At 44.1% G+C, this 12102-nt stretch overlaps 1 protein-coding gene across 1 annotated transcript in view; it reads left to right on the forward strand.

Annotated features, from left to right (window-relative positions):
- Positions 1-3952: 3952 nt before the first annotated feature.
- The window catches only part of LOC111139338 (Rac/Cdc42 guanine nucleotide exchange factor 6), a 100673-nt gene continuing 92523 nt past the window's right edge, over positions 3953-12102 (forward strand). The window contains exons 1-3 of the mRNA XM_022491605.1: positions 3953-3969; positions 4174-4606; positions 5795-5878. Of these exons, the coding sequence (XP_022347313.1) occupies positions 4442-4606; positions 5795-5878 (249 nt within the window). The 5' untranslated portion in view covers positions 3953-3969; positions 4174-4441. The remainder of the gene's footprint in view (positions 3970-4173; positions 4607-5794; positions 5879-12102) is intronic.

Genomic DNA, 12102 nt, shown 5'->3' on the forward strand with positions numbered 1-12102 from the left:
AAGGATGGCAGATACAGTGTGAAATAATACATACTAGTCACTCCCCTGGAGCTGTGAGAACCTCCCCTCTCCACTGGTAGCCGAGATCCACGCCTAATTATAGAAGTTGTCATGGGGCTGAGTCAGTGGAACTTGCTGGACATCCGCCCTCTAGAACTTGCTGAAAATGTGCCCTGGGAGGGTGCTTGTTTCCCATTCACGGGGGAGGTGTCTCACCAGAGATACTTTGGTATGGAATGGACCCCCCAAAGGTGGTGGCAGGGGAAGCTAGCTGCTACCCACTGTGCCCTGGTGGAAGCCAGTGTCGCGGAAGGGGAGCACTAAGAAAGCCGGGAGCTTGGCAGGAGCCCTTGGAGTGAGCACACAGGAAACAGGAAGTAAAACCCCTTCTTCCTGCAATGTCTCTACCACCTGCTACTGATAAAACTTCATATCTTGCCAGCTGGCAAAGTAAAAATGATTTAAAGTCCCACATCCGTGTTCACAGAGCAGGCATAAAGAGGGGCCAGAGGTAATCCATCAGTCACAAATAGGGAAGTCAAGGAACTGAGTGGTCATGACCCAGATGGTGGCAGAAATTGGGGCACCTGGGTGGCTCAGTCAGTTAAGCCTTCGGCTCAGGTCAAGATCCCAGAGTCCTGGATCGAGCCCCACATCTTGCTCACTGCTCAGTGGGGAGTTCTGCTTCTCCCTCTGCCCCTCCCGCTGTTCATGCTCTCCCTCTCAAATAAATAAAATCTTAAAAAAAAAAAAAAAGAAATTGGGGTGGAGTGGAAGATTATAAACCAACTTGTTTCTCCAAGTGTGACCTTGGTTTGTCTGTGTCAGAATCAAGTGGGATATTTAGTAATACAGGTTCCTTTGCCCCATGGTGAAGTAGGGTACTGGGGACTAGTCCTCCCAACTCTTCATTCTTTTCTCCTCCAGCCCTCACAAGAGATGACTATTTTTGGGCACTGTTGTTTGTAAAGCATGGCTTTAGGTGATGGAGAGCCTTTGAGGGTTTTTGAGCACGAGTATTACACGATCAAAGAGTTGTTTCTGGAAAATGAACCAGACTGTGTTCTGCCAGAGAGTCCATTAGGATGAGAGGATGCAGGTGGGAAAGCCAGGGAGTGAGGAGGCTGGCTCGGGGGCTCAGGGTACACACTCCTAAGGCTTGGGGGTCTGAGTGAGAAACCTTTGCTCTTTTTTACTCGTGCTGTCCTGTGAAGCCTGTTGCTTCCTGTGACTAGCCTGTGACCACCAGTCTTCCAGCGGCTGCCCCTGCGCCCCCAGTTCATCAGCTCCTCTGTGTCGGCACTTGCTTCCCTAACCAGCCTCGGTTCCAGCCTCGGTTCCATAGCTAGTCATTCAGCCCCGTGCTTGCTACGGTCCTGGGATCCCTTGCTCTCCTGACATGTAATCTCCATACCGACCGTAGCTTCAGGTCCTCATACTAATAGAACTGCCTTGAGGAGGTGGCCTTGCTTTCTTGGTTTTTCTTTAGTACTTAATTTGCTGTAGCCATTGTCTAAAATGAGGCAAATTTTCACCCGGGTGACCTCCGTGGGCTCAAGCCTGTTTTGGGCTAGGCTGGGTTCCCGAAATCACTTGGGCTTTATTCTTTATCAGAAAATATAAGCGATACTTCAATAATTCTGTCAGATTTGTTTGTGCAGTTTTGATGAGCAGTTGGGAAAACGTGTCCAAGGGACATAGAAAAATGTGTTCAAGTAGGTCTGACTTGGGAATTTAATTTACCCACGAATGGATTTTGTATTTCTTTCTATGACATAGCCTTGACTATGGTCAAAAGTCAAGTAAAACTTGATTAATAATAATAAGTAAAACTTATTTTGCTTCTGAGTATAATTACATCAAACCAAACATTGGAGGTCAAATCCTTGTTAGAGCACTACTGATCGACCAGACAATGTGAATGAAAGTCAAATGGTGATGCTGGGCAGAAGAAACTGGAGAAAGGGAAGTACCATACTGTATGCGTTCAATTATATAGGATTCTAGAAAATGCAGACTGATCTACAGGGAGTGAAAGCAGATTGGAAGGGAAGGGAGGTGAAAAAGGGTTTGAAAGGGCACACGGACATTTTTTGGGGATGATGGAAAGTTTTACCTGGATTGTGTGTGAGATTGTATCACAGCTGTATACGTATGTCAAAATTCATTAAATTGGACATCTTAAATATGTGCAATTTATTATATGTCAATTTTCTCTCAATAAAAGTAAAAATCATGGGGCGCCTGGGTGGCTCAGTGGGTTAAAGCCTCTGCCTTCGGCTCCGGTCATGATCTCAGGATCCTGGGATGGAGCCCTGCATCCCGCTCTCTGCTCAGTAGGGAGCCTGCTTCCCTTCCTCCCTCTTGGCCTGCCTCTCTGCCTACTTGTGATCTCTGTCTGTCAAATAAATAAGTAAAATCTTTTTAAAAAAAGTAAAAATCATTAGTAAGGAAAGAAGTTTTGTTTTAAGTCTTAGGAGTTCATTCATTCATTCATGCACTTGTTCAGTGTTTTTTTTTTAAGATTTTATTTATTTATTTAACAGACAGAGATCACAAATAGAGAAGCAGGCAGAGAGAGAGAGGGGAGCAGGCTTCCTGCTGAGCAGGGAGCCCGATGTGGGGCTCGATCCCAGGACCCTGGGATCGTGACCTGAGCTGAAGGCAGAGACTTTAACCCATTGAGCCACCCAGTCACCTTGTTCAGTGTTTTTAAAAAAGATTTTATTTATTTATTTGAGAGAGCAAGAGAGAGACCATGAACAGGGAGAGGGGCTGGGAGGAAGAGGGGAGAGGAGGGGACGGAGAGAGGGGAGGGGCAGAAGGAAAGGGAGAAGCAGACTCCTCGCTGAGCAGGGACCCTGACCCTGGGCTCCATTCCCAGGACCCCGGAAAGATGACCCGAGCCAAAGGCAAACACTCAACTGACTGAGCCACCCGGGTGTCCCTCATTCAGCATTTTAAAACATCTACTGTGTACCTGGAGCTTCTGGGAACAGTGTTAAACAAGACGGACAAGCCCTCTGCTCTAGGGAGGTTACATTCTGGTAGAGGAGACATACCAACAAGTGAAGTGTGATAAGTGTTAGGAACAGGGCAAGAAGGGGGAAGCTTTGAAAACATTTAGCAGGATCATCTAAGCTGATTATTTGGTAGTAGATGTTTAAAGCTGTGTTGAGAAGGATTCGGAAGCTTAGCAGGATCCCCTGCGTGAGGAGGAGCAGTGACCAATGGGGAGGACCATGCCTTTGCCAGTTTAAGGCCATGCCGTTCCCCATGGTCTTCTCATACCTTTCCCAACAGTATGTCTCTTTCAACTGGTTGTGAAAATGTTTGAGGATAACAAGATCTCTTGTTTTAGACTAGGATTGTTTTTTTTTTCAGAGCAGCATTTTCAATGCAAAGTGTTTCTTGTCGGGGAAGCGTCAACTTTCCAGACTAGTATAGACAGAGGACAAGTACTCTTTTGTTCTCAGAAGTTCTGTTTTTAAGTGTTTTGTACCCACTCATGGGACTGTGTCTGTGCCTTTGCTAGGGGTACCACAGCTGGAGTGTGTAGTGGAACCAGGTCCAGAAAAAGAATTGCTAAAGAATGCAAGTAAACAGGATGTCAGATGTTATCCTTAGCCTGTTTCCCTAAACATAGCTTTTTTGGCTGCAAAGTAAAATACCATTCTTCTAGCTTCTGCTTCCACGCCGGGATGGCTGACGGCAGGCACGGTCTTCATTCGCTGGTCACGTTATCACCGTGCAATTCAAGGTGTTCTACAAGGAATGATCCCGAGACACCATCTCTGTGAGACAGGATGTGGACATCCGGCCACTTCTTGGAAGAATTTTCTCGGCCTACCTTCTCCACGAGGCTCAGATCTGTCTGACCTAAGAGCCAGTTGGCATCTTTCTCCTGACAGAAGCCAGATTTTCACTGGGGCTAGACTATTTATTGACAGTGTTTTCCCAGACTGGCCCGTGAGTGTCTCATTTCCAAGGTCCCCTCTGTTTTCCAAGAGCACTTGGCTTCCTTCTCTCTCCTCCCTCCCCAGCCTCCTCCTCATTTCCTTCCTTTACAGCTTCTTGCACTGTTGGGGTTTTTTTTTTTGGGGGGGGGTGGTGTTTGTGTGTGTTTCTTCTTCTTCTTTTTTTTTTTTAAACCCTAATGAATTTGTTTTGCAGGTTTGGACAAAGAAACCCAGCGTTATCCAAGGATTTTTCTTCCTTCTATGTCTGCATCTTTTAAGCGCAATCTCTGTGGCTTTAAGATCCCGTCATTCGAGTGGGTTCCACGGTTATCTAAGAAAAGTTGTCAAGAGGCTTTGCTCTGCAAGCCCCAGAAGAGAACTTATAAAAACGGAAGGCAGTAGCAGATGCAATTACGGATGTGGCTTAGTCGTTGTCGTTGCAGCTGCCCCACGGAGCTGTGCAGAGCATACCGTCCTCAGCGATGAACCCAGAAGAGCGAATCGTGACATGGCTTATATCCTTGGGAGTTTTAGATTCCCCCAAAAAGACCATCTGTGATCCGGAGGAGTTCTTGAAGTCCTCTCTGAAGAATGGGGTAGTGCTGTGCAAATTGATCAACAGACTTAGGCCTGGCTCTCTAGAAAAGGTAAGGGAGATAGGCAGTCTCTTTGCGATGGCTTACCACCAGAGAGCAGTAATAATGTAACCCTTGAGACGTTCTGTTGCACGGGGCCTCGGGACGCTCCCACTTGAATCTCTTCCTGAGAATTTGGTATTCTGTCTTGTTTCTGTAGTTCAGAAAACACAGAAAATGAAAGGTTATCCTCTAGCAGTTGGCCCCCAAATATAGCAAAACCGTGATGCACCGTTGGTGCTAGGGGACAAGGAGAAAATACCCATATCATTTGCTCTGTCATAGAGAGACATGTTCTACCTCCCCGTGTACCAAGGGCATATTTTGAACTTGGGGTATATATGAGTCTTTGTAATAATGGGATGATTTATGACAGATATTGATGGTGTTTATTGACAGTTTGGCTCAAATCAATGTCGATTTTCTTCTCAAAGAAAGAAAATAGCCTTTGAAACAGAGGCAACCAGGAGAAATAATCCCAAGTGTCAGAAAGGTTTGTTTAAACAACAGAAAGCAGATACATGTGTTGAATGCAACTTGTGTTCAAAGTGAAATTAGCCTCAGTCTCTTTTCAAAAGCCTAAAGTTTTATTGTTGGAAAGCTAAGGTCGTGAGGATGGGCAATTTCTAAAGTAGGCACTTTAAGTAAGTTTAAAGGTCGGATCCTATAGCTATTTTCTGCAGGTTAACAGGGGACGTGACTGTGAGCATAACATGAGTTCTTTTGCCTTCTTGAACCGGTTTGTGTTTTTATTGAGCAAATTGATTTCCTTGTAAGTTTCCTTAAACTTGAAAAAAAAAACAGCATACAGAACTGTAACCAAATGTAGCAAACAGGAGAACAGGATTTTAATAAATTATCATGGGGAGGAGGGAGCCAGGTAATAGATTAAAAGCAAGAACCAAGTTCAAAAAACAGTCTGGATCCAATTCGCTACCCCCACACCTCAGCAGAAGGCAAAGAAAAGGATTGTCAGTAGAGATAGATGGTTTGGGACTGGAAATTTGGTGACATTTGAAACAGACCGACCGTTTAGACTGTTACATCACTTCCTCCAGTGGTTATTTCTCTTCCTGGATTGATAGCAATGTGGCCCCCTGTCTTAAAAAGCCTACTTATCTAGTTATCAGAACCTGAGGGCTAGGGTGTGCTTGGCATGGGACCACAGTGTCCGAGTGACATGTGACTCTGTTTATCTAGTACTGCTCGGAGCCCCAAACCGAAGCTGACTGCCTCAACAACATTGGTGACTTCCTGAAAGGATGTGCGACCCTTCAGGTGGAGGTAAGCCCTGGGTTGATTTTGACCATCAAACAGGGGTAGCATATTATGGAAACCATGGTTAAGACTGGTGGTCTCCAGGGGTGGCTTGCTAGTTTGTCTAGCACTGAAAACCAGTGCCAAAACCAAACCAAACCAAACCAAATCAAAATTCAGAATAGGATATCTTTGAATACAGCATCCGAGCCCTGAAAGCAGGCTTCCGGTGACAGAGGTTGTGTGTGGAGCTTCCCCTCTGGGGGAACTGGCTGCTCTGCAAGGGGGCGGAGTCGGGGGGCGCCTCACTGTAATGCCTCTGAGCTGGGAAAAGAGGAAAGTATATTGTCCCTTTTCCCCCACTAACCCTTTAGAATAGAGGCCTTGAAAAGCCCAGAGAACCTGGCCCTGTGGTAGAAATTGTGTATTAAATTACATTGCCTTGTTTTATAGTATATGGATCTGTAGAGTACGTATGGGGGTCTTGCTGGAAAGGAGGTGATACTTTTGTCTGAGTGTCAAAGTACTTCTCTGCTCCTCAGTGTGTGTGTGTGTGTGTGTGTGTGTGTGTGTGTATCACATCTTTATTTGCAGAAGCAAAAACCATGGAAACAATATCAGTATCTAGCAATAGGGGAAAAGTCAAATAAATTATAGTACATTCAAATGATGCTGAAGTCTTACACATTCATTTAGAAAAGATGGTAGGTTTTTTAACTTGAAGTCTAGTTGACATATATTATGTTAGTTTCAGATGTACGACATAGTGATTGGAAAATTCTATACATTACACAATGCTCACCACGCTGAATGTAGCTACCATTTGTCACCACATAATATTAGTTTTTTAAAGATTTATTTATTTAGTCGGGGGTGGACAGAGGGAGAGAGAGAATCCTGAAGTAGACTCCCTACTGAGCACAGAGCCTGGTGGGCAGGTGGGGTGGGGGGAGCTTGGCCATGGGCTTGACATGGGGCTTGATGCTAGGGCCCTGAGATAATGACCTGAGCTGGAATCAAGAATTGGCCGCCTAACTGACTGAGCCCCCCAGGAGCCCCTACGAGTTATTGACTATGTTCCCTATGCTGTGTTTGTCATCCCCGGGCCTGCCTTACTTTATAACTGGAAATCTGTGCCTCTTTGTCCCCTTCATCTCTTCTCTCTGTACCCTCAGTCCCCTCCCCTCTGGTAACCACCAGCTTATTCCTGTATTTATGAGTAGGTTTCTGCTTTGTTTGGTTTTGGTTTTTAGATTCCATGCATGAGGGAAATCATATGATAATGGTCTTTCTTTGTCTGACTTATTTCACTTCGCATGATACCCTCTGGGTCCATCCATGGTGTCACCAATGGCAAGATTTCCTTCTTTCTGTTGAGTTGGTCAAGTGCATGTATTCCACATCTGTGTCCATTCATCTGTTGATGGACCCTTGGCTGGTTTCCATATCTTAGCTGTTGCAAATAATGCTTTGATAAGTCTGTGGCTGTGTATCTTTTTAAATTCGTGTTTTTGTTTTCTTCAGGTATTTGCCTCAGTGTTTTGACCTGTAAGATGGACACATTAATTGCTACCTCATGGGGTTGTTTTACGGATCAACTGAGATACTACATAATAATTTCGAGCTAAGAGCTTGGACCCAAAAAAGATCTATGAGATGATAATGTATGTAGAGAGCTCAGCAGGGAAACAGGGACATTAAGAGTGGAGACACGTTGTGGCAGTAGTATTTGTGGAGAAGTGTTCATAGTGGGTTGATCATAGACTCCGACCTAAATTGTTTGGGTTCAGAATCTCAGTTCTCTCTCAGCTTTGTGACCTTGGGCGTGTTCCTTGACTGTGCCTCAGTCTCCCCACCTATAAAATGGGAATAATAACAGCACCTATCTCGTAGGATCAGTATAAGATGTCAATGCGTTCATGTCCCCAGAAGAGTGTGTGGCACATAGTAAGCATTTCTCCAAGTGTTAGCTATTATTAGTAGTAGTAATACAAGTTGCTTTGCCCCAAATAAACTTGGCTTGCTTCAGAATTTTTCCTAAAGTTAGCTACAGCATCAGGCTATAGTTGTCCCAGAATATTTTATCCAGGTGTCCCTGTTGCCCACTGTGAGCTGTGTGTGTCTGCATTGGCTCGTGTATGTGTGTGTGTGTGTATGTGTGTGTGTGTGTGTGTGTTTGTGTGGCTTTTGAGGTAGGTGTAGCCTGAGACTTTTCTATATATCTTCTAGAATAACATCTACTATTGAACAGATCATGGTATTTTCCATTTTATTTGACAAATAAAAACATGGTGAGGTTGCCAATGATTTCTGCTCTATGAAGCTGCCAGAAAGTGTCCTGAGCTTCTTTGCAGTTCTCTGAGAAAACTAGATGCTACAGAAACACCTCCTGGGTCTAGCACTGTGGGAGAACGAGTCGTTTCACAGAAGTGGATTTTTCTGATAGCTAATGCTTACTTGTTTAAGTACCAGTGCTTAAAATATTTTCACCCACTTTGGAGATGAATCTTTCTGAAAAATGCATGCTAATTTTCATTTCTTGAATGGAAGGCACTGGGCGTATTTTTGTCTCTCTTTGATCATTGAGGCTGGCCTGAACATCGCAGGGGTATTGGAATAGGGCGGTATCTGGCACGCGGGTAAAGCACATAACTTTCTCTAGTTTGGCAGACTGGGTTTGGAGTCTTGGCTCGGTCAGTTACTGACTGTGGACTCCAGGCAAAGTTACTTGGCCTCTCTCTGTTTCAGTTTCCTCATCTGTATAATGGAGACATTAACAACATGTACTGTGTAGGATCGTTTTAAGGATCAAATGAGATAACATACCCAAGGCGTGAGACTGAAAGTGAAGCTGGGGGGACCCCACAGCCAGGAATACGCACCACCCAGTCTCAAGCTCCCAGGGAGCTAGGAGACAGACCGAGACACACATAAATACAAAGTTTTTTTTTTTTTTAAGATTTTATTTATTTATTTGACAGACAGAGATCACAAGTAGGCAGAGAGGCAGCCAGAGAGAGAAAGGAGGAAGTAGGCTCCCCGCTGAGCAGAGAGCCCGATGCAGGTCTCAATCCCAGGACCCTGAGATCATGACCCGAGCCGAAGGCAGAGGCTTTAACCCACTGAGCCACCCAGGCGCCCCTATTACAAAGTTTTTTCAATTATTTTTTTCAGTTGACTATATTTGACATGTGACCTATAACCTTAAGGTGTACAGCATGTTACATTGCTGTATCTATATATTGTAATATGATTCTGTCACAGATATACTTATCATATCACATAGTACTAGTACGATATTGTTGTCTATATTCAATATTACGCCAGGCATTAGACCACTGTGGCTTACTTAGTCCTTAAGCAATATCAGTGTTTATCTCCCCATCTCCCTATCCCATGGTAACTACCATTTCACTGTTTTTTTTTTTCTGAGTTTAACTATTAAAAAAATTTTTTTAAAAGATTTTATTTATTTATTTGACAGAGAGAAAGACACAGACACAGAGCACAAGCAGGAGGAGTGGGAGAGGGAGAAGCAGTCTTCCTGTTGAGGAGAAATCCTGATGTGGGCTCAATCCCAGAACCCTGGGATCATGACATGAGCCAAAAGCAGACGCTTAGCAACCGAGCAACCCAGGTGCCCCATGAGTTTGACTTTTTTAAGGTTTTATTTACTTACTTGAGAGAGAAAGAGTTAGAGAGTGTGGCTGAGAGAGAACGCAAGTGGGGTAGGGGCAGCAGGAGAGGGAGAGAGAGAATCTCAAGCAGACTCCCCGCTGAGCATGGATTCCCTAGTTGGGGGTTCGATCTCAAGACCCTGAGGTCATGACATGAGCTGAAATCAAAAGTCAGAGGCTTAACTGACTGAGCAACTCAGGGACCCCAAGAACACACTATTACTTAGCTAAAGAAAGAGTTCTGGCTTGAAAGGGTTAGTTGGGAAATGTAGAAAAATGTGGAAACCAGAGCTGGGGCAGCATAGTGATATCTTGAGTACTGGCTGTGGGGCACAGTGACCCCATTAAAGAGCTGCTGCCTTCTGAACCTCTGGGTGGCCGGTGGGTCTCTCCAGGGGACCTCCATCCTTGTGCTCGCAGATGGCTCTAGTGTCCTAGGGCCTCTAGAAGATCACGCTGGATCAGGGAGGTCTGCTGAGACATCTAAGAAACAAAGCCCTCTCTAAAGCACTTTCCCAATGTTGATAGTATCTTTTGAAACATAGAAGTTTTTTTATTTTTATTATTTTTATTTATTTTTTATTTATTTTTTAAGATTTTATTTATTTATTTATTTGACAGACAGAGATCACAAGTAGGCAGAGAGGCGGGCAGAGAGAGAGAGGAAGGGAAGCAGGCTCCCTGCTGAGCAGAGGAGCCCGATGCAGGCCTCGATCGATCCCAGGACCCTGGGAACATGACCTGAGCCGAAGGCAGAGGCTTTAACCTGCTGAGCCACCCAGGCGCCCCCCTCAATAGAAGTTTTTTTAAATGTGATGAAGTCAAATTGATCTGTTTTTGCTGTTGTTCGTGTTTGGGGTATCATGTCTAAAAAAAACCCCCATTGTCTAATGCTAGGTCATGAAGAGTTATACGTAATGTTTTCCTGTAAGAGTGTTAGAGTTTTAGTTCTTACATTTAGGTCTTTGAATCATTTTGTGTTAATTTTTGTATATGGTGTGAGGTAGGAGTCCAAATTCATTCTCTCTTTTCTAAAGATTTTTTTTTTTTTTAAAGATTTTATTTATTTATTTGACAGAGAGAAATCACAAGTAGGCAGAGAGGCAGGCAGAGAGAGAGGAGGAAGCAGGCTCCCTGTTGAGCAGAAAGCCCGATGTGGGGCTTGAACCCAGGACCTGGGATCATGACCTGAGCCGAAGGCAGCGGCCTAACCCACTGAGCCACCCAGGCGCCCCTCTAAAGATTTTTTTATTTATTTGAGTGAGAGAGCACAAGTGGGAAGAGGGGCAGAGGGGGGAGCAGACTCCCCGCTGAGCTCAGAGCCTGATGTGGGGGTCCATCCTAGGACCCTGAGATCACGACCTGAGCCAAAGTCAGATGCTTAACCAGCTGAGCCACCCAGGCACCTCCTAAATTCATTCATTTTAAACACTCTTTTTGAAAAGACTATTCTTTTCCCCACTCAATCAATTAATGTAGCAGTGTAATAAGTTTTCAAATCAGAAAGCATGAGTCTTCCAAATTTGTTCATCATTTTCAAAATCATTTTGGCTATTCTGGATCCCTTGTGTGCCCATATGGATTTTAGGATCAGCCTATCCATTTCCACAAAAACAAACAAAAAACAAAAACAAAAAAAACCCACAAAAAACTCAGCTGGCATTTTGATAGGGATTGTGTTCAACCTGTAGATGGCTTTGGGGACTATTGCCATCCTAACAATATTGAGTCTTCTGATCCATGAACACAGGATGTCTTTCTACTTATTTGCGTCTTTTAAAATTTCATTCAACAGTGTTTTATAGTTTCTAGTGTGTGTATCTTACACCTCCTTGGTTCCTTTTGATGCTATTGTAAATGGAATTATTTTCTTAATTTCGTATTTGGATTGTTCAGTGCAAGTATATAAATATATAATCGATGTTTGCATATTGCTCTTGTATCCTTCAACTTTGCTGAACTTAACTCATCAGTTCGAATGGTTTTTTGGATTCCTTGTGGATTTCTTGTACAAGATCATGTCATCTGTGCATAGAGATAGTTTTACTTCTTCCTTCCAATCTAGATGCCTTTTCTTTCATTTTCTTGCCTAATTCCCTGGCTAGAACTTTCAGGTCAGTGTTGCATAGAAGTGATTAAAGTAGACATCCTAGTGTTGCTCTTTTTTTTTTTTTTTTTTTTTAAAGATTTTTTTTTATTTATTTGACAGACAGATCACAAGTAGGCAGAGAGGCAGGCAGAGAGAGAGGAAGGGAAGCAGGCTCCCTGCTGAGCAGAGAGCCCGATGCGGGACTCGATCCCAGGACCCTGAGATCATGACCTGAGCCGAAGGCAGCGGCTTAACCCACTGAGCCACCCAGGCGCCCCCTAGTGTTGCTCTTAATCTTACGGGAAAGCTTTCAGTCTTTCACCATTAAGTAGGATGTTAGCTGTGGGTTTTTCATAGATACCCTTTATCGGACTGAAGGATTCCCTTCTATTCCTGTTTTTTTTTTTTTTTTTTGAGTTCTTTTCTTGTCCTGAAAGGGTGCTGGATTTTGTCAAATGCTTTCTCTGTATCTGTTAAGATGACCG

Source organism: Enhydra lutris, unplaced genomic scaffold, assembly GCF_002288905.1.
Source record: "Enhydra lutris kenyoni isolate GAN:26980312 unplaced genomic scaffold, ASM228890v2 scaffoldscaffold101, whole genome shotgun sequence".
NCBI lineage: Eukaryota > Metazoa > Chordata > Mammalia > Carnivora > Mustelidae > Enhydra > Enhydra lutris.